At 35.7% G+C, this 20,617-nt stretch overlaps 4 protein-coding genes across 4 annotated transcripts; 2 read left to right on the forward strand and 2 right to left on the reverse strand.

Moving 5' to 3' along the window:
* The first annotated feature begins 4,640 nt into the window (after positions 1-4,640).
* On the forward strand, positions 4,641-10,559 carry LOC121731672 (glycerol kinase-like). The gene is made up of 12 exons (XM_042121235.1): positions 4,641-4,797; positions 4,884-5,012; positions 5,322-5,451; positions 5,880-6,097; positions 6,336-6,548; positions 6,666-6,768; positions 6,900-7,007; positions 7,535-7,697; positions 7,970-8,171; positions 9,521-9,650; positions 9,953-10,042; positions 10,352-10,559. Exons 1-12 carry the CDS (start codon positions 4,726-4,728, stop codon positions 10,447-10,449), a joined length of 1,656 nt encoding a protein of 551 aa, XP_041977169.1. The 5' UTR covers positions 4,641-4,725; the 3' UTR covers positions 10,450-10,559.
* Positions 10,560-12,083: 1,524 nt separating this feature from the next.
* LOC121731673 (RNA-splicing ligase RtcB homolog) lies at positions 12,084-14,578 on the reverse strand. The gene is made up of 5 exons (XM_042121237.1): positions 14,151-14,578; positions 13,773-13,903; positions 12,932-13,636; positions 12,539-12,703; positions 12,084-12,384 (listed from the first exon to the last, which is right to left on the reverse strand). Exons 1-5 carry the CDS (start codon positions 14,440-14,442, stop codon positions 12,157-12,159), a joined length of 1,521 nt encoding a protein of 506 aa, XP_041977171.1. The 5' UTR covers positions 14,443-14,578; the 3' UTR covers positions 12,084-12,156.
* A 1,443-nt stretch (positions 14,579-16,021) lies between these two features.
* On the forward strand, positions 16,022-16,651 carry LOC121731686 (NADH dehydrogenase [ubiquinone] 1 beta subcomplex subunit 11, mitochondrial). Its single transcript, XM_042121258.1, has one exon. It carries the CDS (start codon positions 16,139-16,141, stop codon positions 16,568-16,570), a length of 432 nt encoding a protein of 143 aa, XP_041977192.1. The 5' UTR covers positions 16,022-16,138; the 3' UTR covers positions 16,571-16,651.
* A 1,217-nt stretch (positions 16,652-17,868) lies between these two features.
* Positions 17,869-20,405, reverse strand: LOC121731682. The gene is made up of 5 exons (XM_042121254.1): positions 20,264-20,405; positions 19,892-20,119; positions 19,328-19,460; positions 18,775-18,935; positions 17,869-18,205 (listed from the first exon to the last, which is right to left on the reverse strand). Exons 1-5 carry the CDS (start codon positions 20,363-20,365, stop codon positions 17,987-17,989), a joined length of 843 nt encoding a protein of 280 aa, XP_041977188.1. The 5' UTR covers positions 20,366-20,405; the 3' UTR covers positions 17,869-17,986.
* Between the last annotated feature and the right edge of the window lie 212 nt (positions 20,406-20,617).

Raw genomic sequence — 20,617 nt, forward strand, 5'->3', positions numbered from 1 at the left:
TTATTTTACTTCTTTCTCTTCTTCGGACTAACAGCCTCAACTTCTTCTTTATCACTCTCACTATCATCGTCATCTGTATTATCTGAAAATGAAATACAGATAGAATTTTGAACCATTAAAATAGTCTCACAACAAGTAAAAGTAAACTTTTTAAGTTAATTTCAATCCCTTACCAGAAACAAGTAGTGTTTTAGGTTACAGTAAATACATGCACATTCCTCAAATCTTCTTAGTTTTAGCACAAGCATACAATTTGCAAACACATGATTTGATATCCATAATTTTATAATTTTTATTATAATCCTCTACCATTATACCATATACTTGAGAATAGTAATTCCCATGGGGGTACCCAGGTAGGGGCAGGGTTACAGGTGCCGAAAAAGATAGAATAAACATAAATTTTCCTGGCAAGTAGTAATTAAAAATGTGTTACCTACTCTGCACAAAAAAAAAAGTATAGGAAACAAAATATCTTTTTAGTCAGATTAATAAAAGTAAATTTTCATGATAACCTCTATCTAAAATCCTGGGTATGCCCATGGTTATTCCATATTATACTCAAGAATATTGAATTTGTAGTTTTTAATGAGGTCTCTTGTTAATAAATTGTTACACAGAACATGTTAATTAGTGCATGAGAAAACCCAACAAAACATGAGAAGCTTAAAAAACATGCACATTTTCATGGACTTAATAGCTTACGCCTACCAGCAGTTTTACTTTGCCAAATAGCAATTTCATTTCTGACCGGACTTCTAATCCGGGATCACAATCGTTGAAACCGAAGTAAAATAACTGACAATTGTTGGTAAGTACAAAAAGCACACTAAAAACACAGCAAACAAGTTATGAGTCTCCGTTCCCTTGCGGCCTGATTGGATTATTAGAAGTTGCGGAAATGGGAAAGTCATGGGACAAGAATATAACAAAGAAGGAAACAAGTTATACGAATTAAGAACACTTACCAGAAACCCCGTTTGCGCTTATTCTGTTTGATAAAAAATTGTTCACTTCCAGTCGAAAATCATCTAACGATTTCAAAAAGTCTGTAAACTGTGACGGGTTTGTATCCTTTGAAATACATTTCACTAATTTAGTACTATCGTATATTTCAAATTTAAGCTCAGAGGACATTATGACTCATTATAACTTTACAAAAATAAAATACCGATACGGTACCGCTTATCCGCACCGTAATATTTTTGTTTTAGACTTTTGACACTGACAACTGACAAGACACAGATTTTTTTTTTCTTATTATGGCTCTTCGGCTATTTAACCATGGCTGATGGGCAGTGTTGAGTAGGTATTTTTATCCAGGCGGGAAAACAATATTCTTTGATACAATTTTAGGCATCATTTTTCTAAATTGTCAGATCTAAAGTCTAGTTATAAAGAATAGAGCAACAATCACGAGCTGTCAAACGAAACCGAAATTGGTTTCATCTGTGTGTAAAAATATGTGTACGTATACACTCACGCAAGCATGATTGAACATGATTTCTATGAGATTAAATTGTCAACGTGCGTCACGTGCCGACTGGACGTCATAAAAAAATTCTGCTGTCATGTTACCTGTGTTAAGTACTGATAGTGACAACTGATATTTCTCTTGCTCAGGCCTTTGTTTCTCTATTCCCCTAGGTATATTAACTTTATGAGTCTAGTCAAAGTAAAAGTTAATACAGTCAAGAAGTCAAGTCAGTTTATTCAGTAAAGTGGTACCTATATATTATATGCTTTACTGAAACTTTCGATGGAGTATTGGAGGGAACACAAAATAGCACGTTTCTGGATATTGCACCACTTTCCTACATTTCTTCACGATAACGAATATCTAATGGCTAATAACCTATCAATATTTCATATTAAAAACTCGGTTAACACAATTTTAGGAAAATAATACAAAAACACAACATCACTCTTTCACATGATCACCCCCCAGCCCCCACTCCCCACTGAGTATGACGTGTGCAACACATAAAGTTAATATACCCAGCGAAATAGAGCAACAATCTCGAACTGTCAAACGAAACTGAAATTGGTTTTCATCTGTGTGAAAAATATGTGTATGTACCTATACACTTAGACAAGCATGATTGAACATGAATTCTATGAGATTAAATTGTCAACGTGCGACACGTGCCGACTGGACGTCAAAAAAAGAATGCTGCTGTCATGTATCACACGTCTCTTTTTACCACGCAGTGTTACTGATAGTGACATCTCTCTTGCTCAGGCCTTTGTTTCTCTATTCTGCTAGGTATATTAACTATGGTGCAAAACGATCGGATTATTTACCTACTGTATGTGCTAATAGTGCCATCTGCTGAAACCTTTCCGCGATATTTCTTATTACATCAAATAAATTATCAACTGAGTTTGAATTAGCTTGAAAGTATCACAAACGTAAATTATAATTATTGGGCTCTTGCGGGTTTCCGTCATAGTTACAATTATTTTTGGATTAGCAACATTAACTTTCCATTTCTTCTTTATTTTCTATGTTTTATGGACCAAAAGATTTGTAAATAATTGAGTTGTTTAAATATATAACCTACTGCAAATATAGATTTTCAATAGTAGATCGATATCCCATCCCCTTTACACGCATACAATTTCATCTAAATGTCGTAGCAGACAGACAGATAGGAAAGCGTTACTTTGTAATTTATTGTAATTTTATTTCTAATTTAAGTATCCACTACAATCACATTTATCGATAGCATCATCATAAGCACAACACTAGTGGAAAATTCTAGAAGGCGGCTCTCGCTTTTGACGTCAGAAGCGGTCATCTTTTTCTGACCGTGACGCAGGGTGTGCTGACAACATTCGTTTCTAAACATACAGGCTAGGGATGGGAATCGTCAATTCAATCACTGAAATTTTATACTATATTTATTATAAATTAAGTATAACAAACACGTTTATTTGTTCAGTAACCATTGCTTTATTTGTTTCATAATAAATTAGTTAGTAAAACAGAAATGTTTTAATTTATGTGGATTTTTGTATCAGTAAATCATTGCTTATGGGCACTGACTGATTTCTTTTTCTTCTTTCTCAAAGTTCATTGACAATTTGAATATTTTCTGCTGTATAATGTAGGTATTTTAGGCGCTGATTTCATGCTGATTTCAATTTTCCTGGGCATAAAAGATAAATAAAAACAATAAATAAAATAAGAAGGGTTCTGGACTCTAACATCGATATCCGATTTATATTTTGACCAATTATTTAAAAATTTAATTATTTTAGAAGCTATGCAATTTTTATAGCCAAATTTTAATTGATGTGACATTTTTAGCACTAATGCCTTATATAGCACGAATAAGGGATTAATAAACTTAAAAATTATCTTTTTAGCCTAATAAAATACTGATTGAAAAGCCCAAAAAACGTTGTTCAAAACTTACGTATTTAATGTTAAATCCACGTGTTTGAGGCATTCTTTGGCCATTCTTATGGTTTATTATTTAGCGGAACCTCAAAACTCAACAATATCTAGCATTAAATGTTCACTAAAACCCTTTATTAACACTTTTATTACATGAAATATGCAGACCGACTCCTTTGTTATGTCCTAGTAAGTAGGACATAACATTACACGCTTTTGACGCTTATACACCGATATAAAGTGCCTGACAGACGTACGATCTTAAAGTACGCGGGTTTTAAGTCCGCGAACTTACTCGGCTCGCGTCGGTGACACACGAGTACACTGGGTTACCATGTCGTCGACGGAAGAAGCTTTGTGTTATTTAGGAATAATATCATATTACTTTTTAAAAACTAATAAGAAAAAACTAAATCGAAAAGTTTAAGTGTATACGTACGTACATATTTTTCACACAGATGAAAACCGATTTCGGTTTCGTTTGACAGCTCGAAATTGTTGCTCTATTCCGCTAGGTATATTAACTTTATGGTATCAAGGAAAATTTATAGTTTGGACAATGAATTTTCTACGTCTATAGTCTGTCAAGAAAGTGAAGAAATTTAAAAGTGGCAACATCGTAGTGTTATCCCTTTTTTCTTAGATTGATTCAGGATTGATCTTAGATTGATTGATATGAAAGGGATGACACTACGATGTTTCCACTTTTTAATTTCTTCACTTTCTTGACAGACTATACATCAGCAGCATCAGCTATCGATGAACACCAATAAATTAATATTTTGTTTAATAACATAAAATAAATTGAGATTTTGTTGATTATTAAAGTTTTAAAATTAAAAAAACGTTTTCTTTGACTGAAAAATGTTAGCATTATTCATTAATTACAGTAAATTTTAACAGTAGTTTAGCAAATTTCCAAGACTGCGAACTTACGCGGCAATCCAATGAATAAGGAAACAGATATAACTTATAAAAGTCAATGCGGCAATCTTTAAGCACGCGAACTTTAGGTGACACACAGGCGAGTAAGGTCGTCGAGTCATAAGTCCGCGTACTTACTCGCGTGTCTGTCACCCCCTTTAAGCTCTCTCCAGTCTATACTCTATACTACCTCAATGAAGTTGGTACTACTAATATATATTCTGTGGTATAAGCGAACCAATTTTTCACTCTGTGGTTAATCAGCTGATTGATATATTTGATTGACTGATATTTGTTTTCGTGAACTTGTCAGTTTGCGGTCAAATTGTATTTGTTCCGTAAATAATGTAAAATCCAATCAGAAGCAATCGATATGTAGTTAATAAAATATAATAATTATGCGAGAATTTGGCAAATTTGGCCCTTTGATAGGTGCTATTGATGAAGGAACGTCTAATGTTAAATTCTTGGTATGAATTCGACACCATCTTCAACAATACTTACTAGTCAATATTTTTATCAAAATTATTAAATAAAATTCCACTCCAATTTTCAGGTCTTTGCTGCTAATACATCAGAAGTACTTACATACCACCAGCTACCCCTTAAGAGATTTAGCCCCCAAGATGGTTGGGTAGAACAAGATGCTTTAGAAATTCTTCATTCCGTTGTGGAGTGTATAGAGGTAAGTATATTGTACAATAAAAACATCATATTATATTACTAATCACTTTATTAATCTTCACCATCACATGTGGATACTAACTTAAAGTATTCCTACAAAGATACATAAATATTTGCTTAAACTTTTTGCTTATGTATAGCATTTATTAATATTTTTAATAATATTAAATGTCTTTCATCGTCACAAGTTTGTATTTTAGTCTATGTTACTTGATAGGACATTTGCCCAAAAAATAAATAACAATTTTACTGTGTTATTAATAATTATAAGTACTGAAAAAAATATCATTACCAACCTTTTTTTTTAAAGGTAACTGTAGACAATTTAAGAAAGCTTGATATAAATCCGGAGGATGTTGTTGGAATCGGTATCACTAATCAAAGAGAGACCACCATAGTATGGAACTCTAGAACAGGGAAACCATTATACAGTGCAATAGGTTGGTATTGTAATAATAATTTAAATATAATAATAATAATAGCTCCCACACCGGTTTCGGTGACGGTGGCTGGTTTCATTGAAACCAGGCCAGCTACTCAGGAGTAATTTTATAGTGCCCAAGTGTGTGCGCAGTACACAAGAGCACTCTCTATTCCTTTACTCTCATAACCCAGTGGGCAGACCGACACGACTGGCGAGAGATCAGGCGCAGGACCGACTTTTTACATGCCCATCCGACGCATGGATCATCTTACTTGTCAGACAATCAGGTGATCAGCCTGCATTATCCTAACCAAACTTGGAAATAACATGTTTCCAACGCGGGAATCGAACCCAAGACCTCCGAGTCAAGAGCCGAGCTCTGAACCACTGGACCACGGAGGCGTTAATGAAATTTTCTGACTTAAAATGTTTTCTATTTTTCAGTATGGTTAGATGTTCGTACATCTAAAATTGTTGATGAACTTAACAAAAACAAAGGTAAAAGATGCATAAATGCTGTCACTCGAACCAGTGGACTACCACTCTCAACATATTTCTCATCGGTCAAACTCAAGTGGCTCTTAGAAAATGTAACAGAAGTTAAGAGGGCCGTATCTGCTAATGAATGTATGGCAGGCACTGTAGACTCTTGGCTAATATGGGTAATTCTATTATAACTATTACATTATATGCATACAATCATCAATAGATTGCTCAAATTCATATATTGTTCTATCATAAATCATAAGCCTCTTACCAACTAAGTTCGCATAAGAATAGTTCTGCAGTGATATAGTAGAGCTATTCAATGTACCTGTCCTTATTTAATACATATTATATGCTACTGTTTTAACAGTTTCAGAAGTAAGAAATATTATAATTATAACAATATAATTTTAGAATCTAACTGGTGGAAATGTAGGAGGAGTTCATGCTACTGACGTAACAAACGCATCACGAACACAGCTAATGTCATTAAGAAGTTTGGAGTGGGATGATGGATTGCTACGCTTTTTTGATATACCTAAGTCAATTTTACCAAAGATTAGGAGTTCTGCTGAAATATACGGATATATTGCTACTGGTTCCCTACTTGGTACACCAATAGCAGGGGTAATGTTATAATAATTTATTTAAAATTTCAGTTGAATTATAATATAATAATATTTTTACTAAAAGAGAATATAACTGGTGTATATAATATTATATAAGTTTTTTTTATTATTTCAGTGTATAGGAGACCAGCAGGCAGCTCTTGTAGGGCAAAATTGCATGAATTTTGGCCAAGTTAAATGCACATACGGTACAGGATGTTTTATTTTGTACAACACAGGTAAGGGGTCCATAAATTTCGATAGTTCATATTAAACAATATAATTTAAGAACTATTATTAAAAAATATATTAATATTATCAAACTCTAAATATCTTTGTTTATCTACTCTTTAAATACTTTTTTTTTCAGGGGAGTCAATAGTACATTCTGAGAATGGTTTGCTGACAACTGTGGCATACAAACTTGGTCCCTCAGCCCCACCAATTTATGCTTTAGAAGGATCAGTTGCAATAGCAGGTACTAAGACAATAATTATTGTGTACTACAAAGCATTTTGCGAATTATTCATTTCTTTACATAGATCACTAGACCACTAGAGATAAGGCACACTAAACAAATGCCAAAACCTTACCTAAGTTTACTAGCTGTCCCGGCAAACGTTGTTTTGCCACATAACATAATTCGCCTATATTATTTTATTGAAGGCACTCAAGTATGGCACCATGGCAACGTCCGTCGCTATCCCGTCGCAAAAACAATGGTCGCCGTCAGTCTCGAGTTGTCATAATTTACTATTATTTATTCAACAAGCATTTGTTACTTTTTATATTGTTATGTGCATACATAACAATATAAAAAGTACCTAGTAGCCGATTCTCAGACCTACTGAAAATGCATATATAATTTGGTAAAAGTCAGTAAAGCCATCTCCGAGAAGTACGGTAACTATCATTGTGACACGAGAATTTTATATACTTACATAACATAAAATATATAATATTTTTTATTTATTTTTATTTAATGCCTGATGAAAATGACAACAGGTGATATGTTACAATGGCTCCAAGACAACTTGGAAATACTCCCGGACATATCGGAGACAGAGCGGCTGGCGACGGAGGTGTCTGACGACGACGAGGGCAACATTTGCTTCGTGCCCGCCTTCAACGGCCTCTACTCGCCGCACTGGAGGAAAGATGCCCGCGGGTCTGTGCCACTTTCTGGTTAAAAAAAGCTTGCAAACAGTCTTATATTTCAATTTTCATTAATGCCCGTATTAATGACGCGATCTTACCACTAAGATTGTGCTCAGTATCATATTTAAGTACAGTACTTATATTGTTAGATGATTAATGAATGCAAATGTATTAATAAAAAAAGTTGTCACCTCTCAATAACTTGAGACATTAATGTCAATCAATAATAATTAAAGACCTTATGATTCTGAGAGGATATTGCCAAGTTTGGTATGTCCGCAGAGTGATGTGCGGTCTAAGCAGCAGCACTAGCGCGTGTCACGTGGTCCGCGCGGCGCTGGCGGCGGTGTGTCAGCAGGCGCGGAGCGTGGCTGACGCGATGGCGCGCGACGCCGCCCCTCTGCGCCGCCTCCTCGCCGACGGCGGCATGGCGCAGAACACCGCGCTCATGCAGATGCAGGCTGACGTGCTCGGGATACCCGTGGTAAGTACTAATAATATTATTTATTTTACGAAATAGTCCAGCCCCTGGCTAATCCGGTGCCCCTTGTAATCTGACAGCATAACACATTATTTAGGTACATAAACATGTTTTTTTTATTTTAAATTTGATTAGGCACGTATTTTTTTTTTTGCTACAATGCATGCAACGGTTATGGTTACAGCTCGCTGATAAGTACCTAACTTGAGAAAAATTATTTGTAGTAAAGATAAAACCTTATAATTATGATTTTAATGTAATGTGTAAAAAGGCTGTACTCTATAATAAAGTAATCCGACACGGCCGTGCGAAACGTTTGTCGGATAAAGGCGAGGACAAAACCCATTTTGTTATTTTTTGACTCCCGGTTTACCTAGTTTAAATATAATAACGAAATATGAGATATAAATGAGATATAAAATATGAGATATAAAGCACAATATTTAAAAGGGTTTAAATCATAACCATTTTAATAAAACGTAATACTTTGGCTGTAATTAATTTACAAACTCACCTCCGACAAAAATCTTTATCATCGAAATATAAGTATTTCTTACCTAACTAGGATAATTCATAATATACATTTTATTTGAATAATTTGTTAGTGAATCTATATTAAAAACGTCTGAACCGAACTATTTTGTTTCTTAATATTTATTTCCAAAGATATTAAAAAAAAATATATCCACAGCCGAACGTATAACCTCCTCGTTTTTGGAAGTCGGTGAAAAACATGAAAAATAAAGAAGATCCGCCCCTAGTAACTACAATAATTTTATGCTAAGCTAAAATGCATCTTATTGCGATGCGTATACGCTTGGGCTTTGGTTGTGTATAAGGTCATCCTTTTGGATTGAAATAAGTCCTCGCCTTACTTATTACGGTCTACTGTATTATCTTTAAGGGCAGGTTATCCCGCCGCGCAAGTTTCTATGGACACTAATGCGACTGGCGTCAGGCGTAATGCGCGCAAGCAGTATTTCTCGTCGATATTGAATCGAAAAATATTATAACTAAACATGTACCTAATACCTATCCAATCAATATCCTGTAAAATTTTAATAGTAATCGAACTGTCAAAATTATTTTTTGATTGAGTCCTTGTACTTACAAGAACCTATAAAACTCAAAATGTTTTGGAAATCGTCGTTGTTTCCGATAATTTTTTTATCGAGTGAAATTATCTGTATTGTGTTTCTAACCAATAAAGTCACTAGTTTAAAAGATGTACCTATCTATACTTACATGTATTCTTCCGTTTTTTTGAATGACGCTTTCTTTAAAAATTGCTTATTCTAGAAAAGAGAATTTGGGATAACCTGCCTTTAAGCCGTATTCTCTGATGTCGTCAGATTCGGCCACTGATGATGGAGAGCACGGCGCTTGGCGCGGCGATGGTGGCGGGGGCGGCGCTGCACGTGTGGCCCGCGACCACGCCCAGCCCGCCCTCTGACACTTTCATTCCTGCCATCTCCTCTGACGGTATTTTTTTTTCTATAAGTAGAATCCTACTGTATGGTAAAGAAGTAAATGCTTACTTACAGCATGATGCATTTTAAAATATACTATTGTTAATTGGAACGAGTCTCTCAATTCAATGTGTAACTTCTTGTGTACTAAATAAAGCTGAGTTTTAAATGGATCCTTTAAAAAAATACATCCCATCGCATCGTTACCTTGTATCTTATCTTTTGTTTACTTGAAAAAAAAATCTACTATCCGTGTAATGCTTTTTCTAATTGCGAATAGTGTCAAGCCAAATTTTATATTTTTTCAATCAACAGCGCGTGAAATTCGTCGAGCCCGTTGGGAGAAAGCTCTGGAAAGATGCACAGGGTGGTCGACCGAAGAAAAAATTGAAAGTGAAGCAAAAGGCAAGTATGAGTTCGTATTATTTTATTTCCCCTCGATTTCATAAATTGTAAAAAATTTACTCAATTAAAGCAGTATAAAATCAGCATCAGATGGGAAGATAGGAATTATATAATATAGTCTTATACTTCTCACCTTACTGAAAGTAATATTAATAATATAATAATAATATCTATGGACGCTTCACACCACGTCAGTCTGGCCTCGTGGTAAGATAGTTAAGAGTTAAGTTAAGTTAAGATACGTCATACGTGTCTTGTATCTTTGACTTCTGTTGTAATATCACCAATGTTTTATCGTTGAATTTTCAGAAGAAGCCGACTACTCAACTGCAGTGCTTCCATCTGGATTGTTCTTCCTTGGCACAGCACTTCTTGTCATTTTAGCAGATAAATTAAAAATAATATAAACATTGCCATTCCCTGTAAGGTATAATTATTATGAACAAATTAATGCAGTATTAATACATTGTTAGTGATTTTTAGTTACCATACACTGAAATATATGTTGTTACAATTTTAGAGTTTTTATTTTAAAGTTATAAACATAGACGAATTATACAGTTATAAAACAGGAAACAAACTTTAATTAAACTATCTAACACTATGTACCATCGAGGAAATTGATTCCTAGGCAGTTGACGGACCTACCTCAAGTGGTCGACTTAATATTATGTCAGTGTTAGCTGTGATCGGTCGGATGGGTTTGATAAATTACGGTCCGCCATCTGCCTAGGAATCAACTTCTCTGATAGTACAACGCTTAATTGAATAAGGCCTCCGGTAAACTCACTCACTCGGCAAGCGCAACACAGCGCAAGCGCTGTTTCACGTCTTCGTATCAACGCGTTTTCGTATCAACAAGGCCTTCTTCACTACGGAAACCTAAAACGGAACCCTAGCCAGCAGATTTTTTATATAATGATACATTAATCTACATTCTACACTATTGTAATAAAGAGGAAAACTTTGTTTGTATAAGTGGGGGGGGGGGGCAGGCCCGGATCTAGGGGGGGTGCACGTGCCCCGGGCGGCAAAGATTGGGGGGCGGCTGGAGGCCACCTGCCAAACTTTTGCCGCTTTCTTCACCGCCGCGTGCACCACCGGTGGCCCACCGCGCTACCCCGTCAACGTTCTTTATATCTGTTGTTGGCTTGGAGGCGTCCCTTGTCACCAGGGACCTCGGCCTGACTTCTCATCACCGCCACTTCAATTCAACATAGTTCCGTAGAACTCGTTCTGCGGTTAAAATGGTCCGATTTAAAAACTTATTTCAGTGTTAGATAGCTAATTTATCGAGTAAGACTATAAGGCTATATATTATCACTTTAAGACTTATACGACCGAAGAAACTCAGGAAAATGTGGGAAACACGGAGGAAATATTAGAAATTACGAACTACTGGAGCAATTTTTATGGCAATATTTGGCACAGGTATAGAGTAAACCAAGTGAAGGGAGTAGGGACATAAGAGTTATTTATTATGGGAAAATGTACGGTTTCCGTAAAATTCCTAATTTACGCGGGCGAAGCCGCGCGGGACATCTAGTAAGATAATAATATTGTGGTCTTTAATGAATGATTAAAATTGGACATTTGGATTTGAAGTTATGGCGAAATTAAAATATTACGATTTCTGCTGCACGGCCCGTTGCGAAGTGGGCGTCATCATGGCGAGGTGCACAGGAGGCAGGTGGAGGAAGACAATCTGTGCAGCCTGTGTATAGACTGCGTTGCGGTCGTCCATGGTATCGGTGTCTGTGAATTAACCTGGGAATCATTTTCCTGACCGTTTTTTGCAGCGGTAATCGACAACCGACCGCTAAGTAGTTATATAATTTAGGAATTAGGACCATCAAATCGAAATATCCTTAACCATTAAATCCTTTCTATCTCTGTTAGCTACCACTTTCGAGAATTTTCGCAGAGAAATTTGTTGTTCGTCTTATCAAAATGAAGCTACTCACGAAAAAATTACTTTAATAGTAATAAAAAAATGTTCTAAGGAACCAGGACTAGAAAGGTAAATTAAATTAAAAAATGTCATAAAACATTTATTAAGTATACCAGCTGATGAAATAAAAAATAAATATAAAAACAATTGTTATGGCTTAAGTTTAACCTTTGATTACGGCTATGGGTCGTAATTTTACAGTCTTTTTACTTATACCTGCCGCATGACAAGTATTAACAACATCTGTTACGTTTTTGTAAGATTCAGGTGCCTCTTCCATAACCAACTTAGGTGATGCGACTCTTATGGAAATTCCCATGTTTTCAAGCTTATTCAGCACTTCTTTGTAATCAATATTACGCCTTGATTTCGCGCGAGAAAGTGCGCGTCCCTGAAAAAAAAATTATTCAAATGAAAGCAAAATAGGCTTTTTTTCCTGAGAAGGCTACCTTGTACCCAACACACTGCAGCCTATAATACAAGTTTGGTACTTAAATATATAACACATTTGTTTTAGAAGCTATAGTCATAACAGTTTTACTTACAGCCCCATGGCAAGTAGATCCAAAAGTTTCGGTCATGCCCTGGTGAGTACCGGTTAGTACATAGCTGCAGGTTCCCATTGAACCACCAATGAGCACAGGTTGTCCAGTGAGCTGGTAATCTACTGGTATCATAGGGTGGTGAGGTGGGAAGGCCCTCGTTGAACCCTGAGTACAACATATAGTTATATAACTTTAAGTTCATTCCATTATTGCAGACTTTACATTTATTCCATTATTTCAGACATACATGGCTAAAAATAGATTTGTATCTATACAAACCTACAAATTAAATCAAAATGTACATAGTCAACATTCCTAAAATGCGAGTAACAGGAAAATTATTGTTACAAATTGCATGCTAACTTTTTGATTGATAAAAATATACTCATTTACCTTCCTGTGGACTAGTAATGTTTTTGCTTTCCCATCTACAACATGCTCTTCTATCTTGGCAATATTATGTGACACATCATAAATGACATGCATGTCCAAATCGTCAGGGGCCATTTTGAATTGCTTGGCAAAAGCTTGTCTAGTAAGGAAGGTCATTGAACTCCGATTCACCCAAGCAAAATTGGCCGCAGCAGCCATTGCCTTCAAGTAGTCTTGACCTTCAACTGAATTGATTCTGGCACACGCTAGCTGTCTATCGTTGACATCAATTTGATCCCTCTTCATAGCTTTCTCCATTTGCACCAGAGCATCGGTGGCAACCTGGTGTCCAAATCCTCTGCTACCAGAGTGTATCATTACACACACTTGGCCTACCTTTTCCAGGCCCATTTTCCCTGCTGCGAATTTGTCATAGATCTCATCTACAACTTGTATCTCAGCATAGTGGTTGCCTGCCCCTAGTGTCCCCAGCTGTGGGAGACCTCTCTTCTTAGCTCTTAAACTAACTTTAGAAGGATCTGCATTCAACATGCGTCCATATTCTTCACAATGCTCTTTGTCCTCGGCCCAAACATAACCTTCACGCAGGGACCAGTCCATGCCCATTTCCAAAGCTTCCTCCAAATCGCGAGCATTCATTGGTATTATGCCCTTGGAGCCTACTCCGACAGGAATATGATCAAATAAACTTTGAGCTAATTGTTCCTAAAAGAAATAATTTGCTTTCAGTAAACCTTTAATATCAAATTACTAATATCAAATTACATTTTCGAAATAAAGAAATCAAAAATAGTTTTATTTAGTTTCTTAACAGGTAAATAATAATTATAGGAAACATTACCTTCACTGGTTGAATATCTTTTTCATATAAGTTTGTCCTCAACAATCTGACACCACAATTAATATCAAAACCCACCCCTCCAGGCGAAACAATAGATTTGTTATCAGACATATCAAATGCTGCCATATTACCTGAAAAATATAATAGTTATTTAGTGATACAATCAAATGTATCCAATTTAAAATCCATGACATGTTCTTTAGTATAAGTAATTACTACCAGCTTTAAACTACATTCTGCAAATATCTTTGTATTTGTAAATTATTAATACATTTTAAAGGTATAGTAAATTAAAGTTATTGTTGAGCAATAATTTGAAACATTCCATTTTGTGATGCTGAATTACCTGTAGGTAATGAAAAACAAAGTAATAATCACCTATAGCAAATCCATATCCCGAATGTATATCAGGGAGACCGATGGACCGACCGACGATTCCAGGTAATGCCGCAACATTGGCTATTTGCTTCACTCCAGGAAGAAAACCCCCTGCCATGCCTGGACGACAGGAGTTTTTCAACTCGTCAAGCATTAGCTTTTCTAAAGTGTTATTCACATAAAATACGCCTTCTACGTTCATGTTTGGTTGGAAACCTTTCTTGATTTTCCAACAATGAGGATTAATCTTTTCTAAGTATTTTAACTCTTCGTTGTATTGCCTAACAACCATCTTAACAAAATTTGTAAGCTGTATTTTAAATCTTAATGTTTATATTACTAAAATCTAAATCCGTTTATAATATATAGAATAATAATCACTGGTTATTATTAAAATTGTTGAAAAATACACAGACAGACTTTTCTTCAGCTTGGTTTTAAGAAATGTGTCATCCAATTATCATTTGACAGTTATTGACATTTAGTTCGCCCATTGCCTTTCTTTCTTTCTTTTTCTTAAATGGCACTTCGGCTATAACCATGGCTAGTGTCGAGTATAATATTATGGCGGGAAAACAATATTCTTTAATACAATTATTTCTATATCGTCAGGTCAGTCAGGTCTAAAGTCTAGTCAAAGTCTAAGTAGTACAGTACAGTAGTACAGTCAAGAAGTCAAGTCGGTCGATTCAGTCTTTACTGAATAACAATATGTCTGTGTCATGGCCATTCATGGCTTACATCCACTATCTTGAACCAGCAGTTTTTGAAAAATAATTGTATAAAAATTATTTAAATGTAATAAACCAAACAATCATTGATATCAGCTTTTATTTATTTTTCATAAAACATTCTCTAAAGTTACAACACATGAAACATAAAAAATATTTGACTTGCTATTGGTTAATCCTATAATCCTCTCAGTATTCAAACACATTTTAGTACTTGCTGCAACTGTGGTACAACAAGCTGCGGAATCCTTACAGTAACTTTTCTATTAGCAAACATAATCATAAGATAGCCTATTCCCATTATTTGTCAATCACATATAGATCTTGCATAATTATGCTAATAAACAGTAAGACAACAGAAGCTCTGTATGTATTTCTTAAAAATGTTTCTTATGGCTCAGCATCTGAAAATATATGTTATAATTTGTTATTGGTTTGTTTGTAAGAGGCATGTCTAGGAAATAATAAGTTTGGCTTAGGCTAGACATCATAATTTCACAACTTACCTGTGTATTTACTTCCTTCAAAATTTCAAAATTCATCTTCTGTGAAATGAAGTGAACTTAAGCGTGCCATATTCTTTCTTTGAAATTCTTTATTCACAAGGCATTTTCCCACTTTTTCTTCACTTTGGGTCTTTGGGAAATATATGAACTCTCCAGTTTTTAAAACTCAAAGCACAACATTGAGGCATTTTACGAAAATTGATAAATAATACTCTTGTTTACAAAAAATGTATTGGATTTGACAGCTCTAATGTCAAATTACGGTCAGTCGACGATGCGACGCCTATCGGGATAAAAAGGCAGTTTTGCTCCTCATTACCCTGGTATTGCTGGAGTCAAGTTATGTTCTCACTTTTTGCCATCAGATTCTGGTAGACCTATAGTTGTTTTATTTAAAGCCTTGTCGAACTGGTTGCGAGCCAAGAGACATCCTATTCATGCACAATCTATCCAATCCCCGTAAGCCGTTTTAAATCGTGTATCAGGCGCTTAATGTCTATGGTCTCTAATATTGTATTATGATGGCTGTATGGGCAACGCTCCCTGTGCCTGTCCCGACCGGGACGAATGAAAAAAAATCTATGGACGAATTAAAAAAAAAAAAAAAGGTCTATGGTCTCACGTCAATGTCACGAATAATTCAACATTTTTGTTCGAAAAATTTAACTCGCCCTGTTTCATAATCACTCATTTCTTTTCCAAAAACGAATAGTGGCATACAGTCAATAAATATTGCATAGCTGCAATAATAATGGCGGCTTTGATAAAATTACGTCACATGCCTATTGTGCAAAGAAGTGTCTTCAACCACTTGCTACGAAACAGTCGCAACATTTCTACGTCCAAGAAAAATAGTGATACTGCTACAACAACATGCGATACAACACCTCAAGATAAAAATTGGGTTAGCTACGGCTTTGATTACACCAGCAAGGAAGAGGACGATAGTGCCCACCATGCTTCATACTTTTTCTCCATCACCATGTGTATTGTGTTTGGAGGTTTCGCTTGGGCATACGCTCCGGACGTACACTTGAGAGATTGGGCACAACGCGAGGCTTACTTAGAACTTCATCGCCGTGAAAAGGCTGGATTACCTCCAATTAGTCCTAATTATGTGGATCCATCAACTATTAATCTACCTTCGGATGAGGAGCTGGGTGATACTGAAATTATTATTTAATTTTGTCTGATATCAGTTATATTTGTAGATAATGTAATATATATTTAAAATTAAAAGTGTGTTAAATGTTAAAACAACAAACCAATATTGTCTGTAGCACCTCCATCGTGGGTATGGCAGACACAATAGATTTTTAATTGTTATGCGGCAGCCGGCTGCCTCTTGGGGATTGATGGGTTAAATCGAAGTTCATAGTGGTCATTACCTTGTCAATTATTTAATAATAAAATTGGCATAGTGCGAGTTGGACTCGCACACGAAAGGTTCCGTTCAATAATAGAGCAAAAATAGGCTGAAAATTGTGTTTGTATGGGAGCTCCCCTTAACCCATTGATCGTGGAATAACGAGACACAATAGCTTATCTACTGTTATCGCGGCCGATGTGGCCGCTTGGGGCTTCTTGAATTAATTATTTAATTTATATAAATTTTATTATTAATTAGTAAAGTACAAATACAACTGAGTGTTTCGTGAATATTTCAAATGCCTATGTGTTGCCTTTATTGATATCAAGCAATAAATCATGTTTTTGTATGAGAGCCCCCCTTAAATTTAATTTAATTTATTTTGTTTTTAGTATTTGCTGTTATAGTGGCAACAGATATATACAATCTGTGAAAATTTCAGAAGTCTAGCTATACAGCTATCGGTTCTTGAGTTACAGCCTGGAGACACACAGACAGACAGACGGACAGACATCAGTCTTAGTAATAGGGTCCCATTTTTACCCTTTGGGTACGGAACCCTAAAAATGATGTTCCAAATCATACTAATAGTTTTTGGCATTGTATAGGTTATTAGGTATTTCAGGAGTTCATGATATTGATATTGTGACTGTAAAAAGAAGAAAATATACATTTACATAAAAACTTTATTGTTCATGTTAAGGTGACGCCTTGATAATTTGGCTGCAGCGATATCGATTTTTCTCAACAATGACTAAAGCTAAGAAATTGAAGTTCATTGTCAGTATTCATCATGTCTTTATCTTTGAATTGCCCATAGCATAACACGATTGGTCAACTTTTAACACAGAATAATAATCAAAAATACCTTTATTAAAACAGGGATTCTAGTTTTGCCAACAGAGGAGAGTGATTTAAGCTTCCAAAATTTGTACATAGATTAATTCAAGCATACACTATAATTTGCCCATAGCTTATATAAAATATATTTATGGTTTTTAAATTACGCGACAAAAACCATTTTGTCGCTTACGAGTTACGCCCTTTCCATTTCTTGCTGTTCCATTTCTTGTTGAAAACAAGCGATCTAAAACATATCCAAAACGATTTTTTACTTTAACGCGGCGCGGCGTCACCTTAAGCAGTATAAAACCTTAAGGCTCTCAAGTTTCAACTTTTACTGTGCAGGGTTTCATGAAGTATCCTCTGTGGCTGTTATACTCAATAAAATTAAGCCTTCAGCAAGACGATTTTCCCCCCTGACAAAAGAGCATAAACTTTGTCATTAGATATAGCTGCAAGAGCGTTTACACAGGAGCCGACGTTTAGTTCCCCAGCAGCTTGCAACTGATCTCCAGTCGTCTTCCATCTACGTACAACACCATCCCATCCTCCTGTCCAGCAGTATTCAGAAGTTGATGTCAGGCCTGTTATTATCATTTCGCTTGCCTAAAAATAAAATCTCATTAGTAAACGCACTTTTGTGTTATTTGTGCGACAAAATTGAAAATCAACCCAAATTATTGTGTCATATATTTCATTATTTAATGTTTAGATTTCAGCATTTCTGGGCACCCATACTGAGCTTGGTTTATAATAAGAGTCAGACCCGGATCTAGGGGGGGGCAAGCCGGGGCCTATGCCCCGGGCGGCAAATTCAGGGGGCGGCCAAATTCACACTTCACGGACCAATGGACAACTCATCATTTATATTTAACTTTGACCACATAATAAATAATAGCACAAGTACAGCAATTTCATGGCCATATTAACTTGACCGATACCCTGAGCGCGGAGTGAGACGTGCTGCACGAACATTTATTCGCGAGGCGCGTATGCATAGTTCAAAATACGCGCCCGGCTTCCCGCTCGCTTTTAAACCCTACCCTGTTAAATATATTATATCCTACATGGATGATAAAGGTGACAATAAACATAAGTAGGTAGGCGGGGCAGCATTTTTCGGTTTTTGCCCCGCCTAAAAAAAATTGAAGATCCGGGGCTGATAAGAGTGTTACCTTCACTTCACATAGTTTCTTAAATTTACTTTCCGACGATATTTCATGAAGCTGTAAATCGTTACCACTTCTGCTAATACATAGGAGTCTGTTGCCTCCAATGCAGAGCGGGGCTCGCCCTTCCATATTGTGACGCGTTATAAAACGTTCCTTGGATTCATCTAAAATGAATAGAAATTGCTATAATAAGTTATAAAATTAGACGTCACCCGCCAAAAGAAGTCTTTTTCTTTGGTCAGAATGTGCTAGAAACCTGTGCAGAAGGTCTATAAATTGATGAAAATAAATATTGGTTCGCATAGTTTTTACAATTGCTATTTCGTTAAAATAGGCGCTTTACATTAATAAAAGAATAATTATAGTTACTTTAGCTTGGTTGACTTCATTATAAGTAAATGAGTTTTTATTGGTAACTAACTTATCCAGATTCCAGGCACAATAACCCGTCGAATAAACAATACACGTCCAATCTTATCGACGTACAGCTATCGTTATTCAAAATTTAATTATTGGTTTTTGTAATTTAAAAAAAAGCCGCGGTCACCCAACTTACCGGGCTTAATTTCTGTGACTGTAACGTACAGATCTCGGGCCGTAAACATAAAAGGCGAACTTATGACCAGGGACTTTACTTCCTCCAGAACATTGTACTTTGCTTTTAACGTGTTATCTTCGTAAACAGCAATCTGAAATAAGATTTAGCTTTAGGCTTGTGACTTGTCATAAAAGGAAGATTAAAAACATTGTTAAAAATATTATGAAACAGAAAATCTAAGGCCAGATACCGTGATAAAGTCATCATGCAAGTCTAGTGCTACAGTAAGTAAATAAGCAAATCGTAACTCATAACTGACTATAGATATCATCACTATAACTGCTATAACCTACCTAATTGTATAGGATATGTAGGTATAAGTATATAATATTATGTAGGCTATAATACCTAATAACAGTTATAAGTTGGAGCACATTACTTTTTAGTTTAATTTGTCACAGACGAGGTAATTACTTTCTTAACATTAAGTGAATACGTAGGCCAGTATTAATTCATCCACAAGAAGTCACAGAATTTCTCTAGAACGTTCTGGATAACCTATCATCATCCTACCATACTTACATTGCCGATTTCGTCACCGACGTATACATATTTATCGTGAACTGTTATACTTCCAATGTCACCTTCTAAAGCCGGTAGTTCTCCAATCTTCTCTCCACTCGAGTTCCAGATTCTAACGCCCCCGTCGTTGGACGCAGAGTATACTTTGCCGTTCCCGGCACTGATCGCAAACAACTGTACCTCGTGAGCTTGCCATTTAACAGCCGGCGTAAGACCATTGTCGAATGCCTATGTCGAATTTCGATATAAGTACTTAGATTTAATATACTTAGATCTTTCGCAATACTATTCATTTATGTACTAGATACCTAAGACAACTTAGATGTACTTTATTAATCAGACAGAGAGAGAGCTATTCACAATGAAACTCACAAGAATATGTCCCGTGTCGGTACCGATAAACAATTTGCTGTCCAAAGTGGCAACACAAGGTTCGCCCTCAATTTTGGTTTCAGCTTCAACAGATAGGGACATTTTGAAAGTGAAATCGAACGTCTTCTACTTGCGCAATTCTGTTTAAGGCGCAGACAGCTGCCAATTTGACATCTTTGTGCAGTTTTCTAGACGTATGTATTTCATTGATTGGCACAAAAAAAATATATGTGATTTTTGATTATATTTGGAAAAGCTTGTCCGATTTAAATAATAAAATAATGTACTCCTACTGGATGAAAAAAAATACCAAAGTCACATCTTTCGGGAACTTTAAACAGTTCTAACTAAAGT

Source organism: Aricia agestis, chromosome 11 (genome assembly GCF_905147365.1).
Source record: "Aricia agestis chromosome 11, ilAriAges1.1, whole genome shotgun sequence".
NCBI lineage: Eukaryota > Metazoa > Arthropoda > Insecta > Lepidoptera > Lycaenidae > Aricia > Aricia agestis.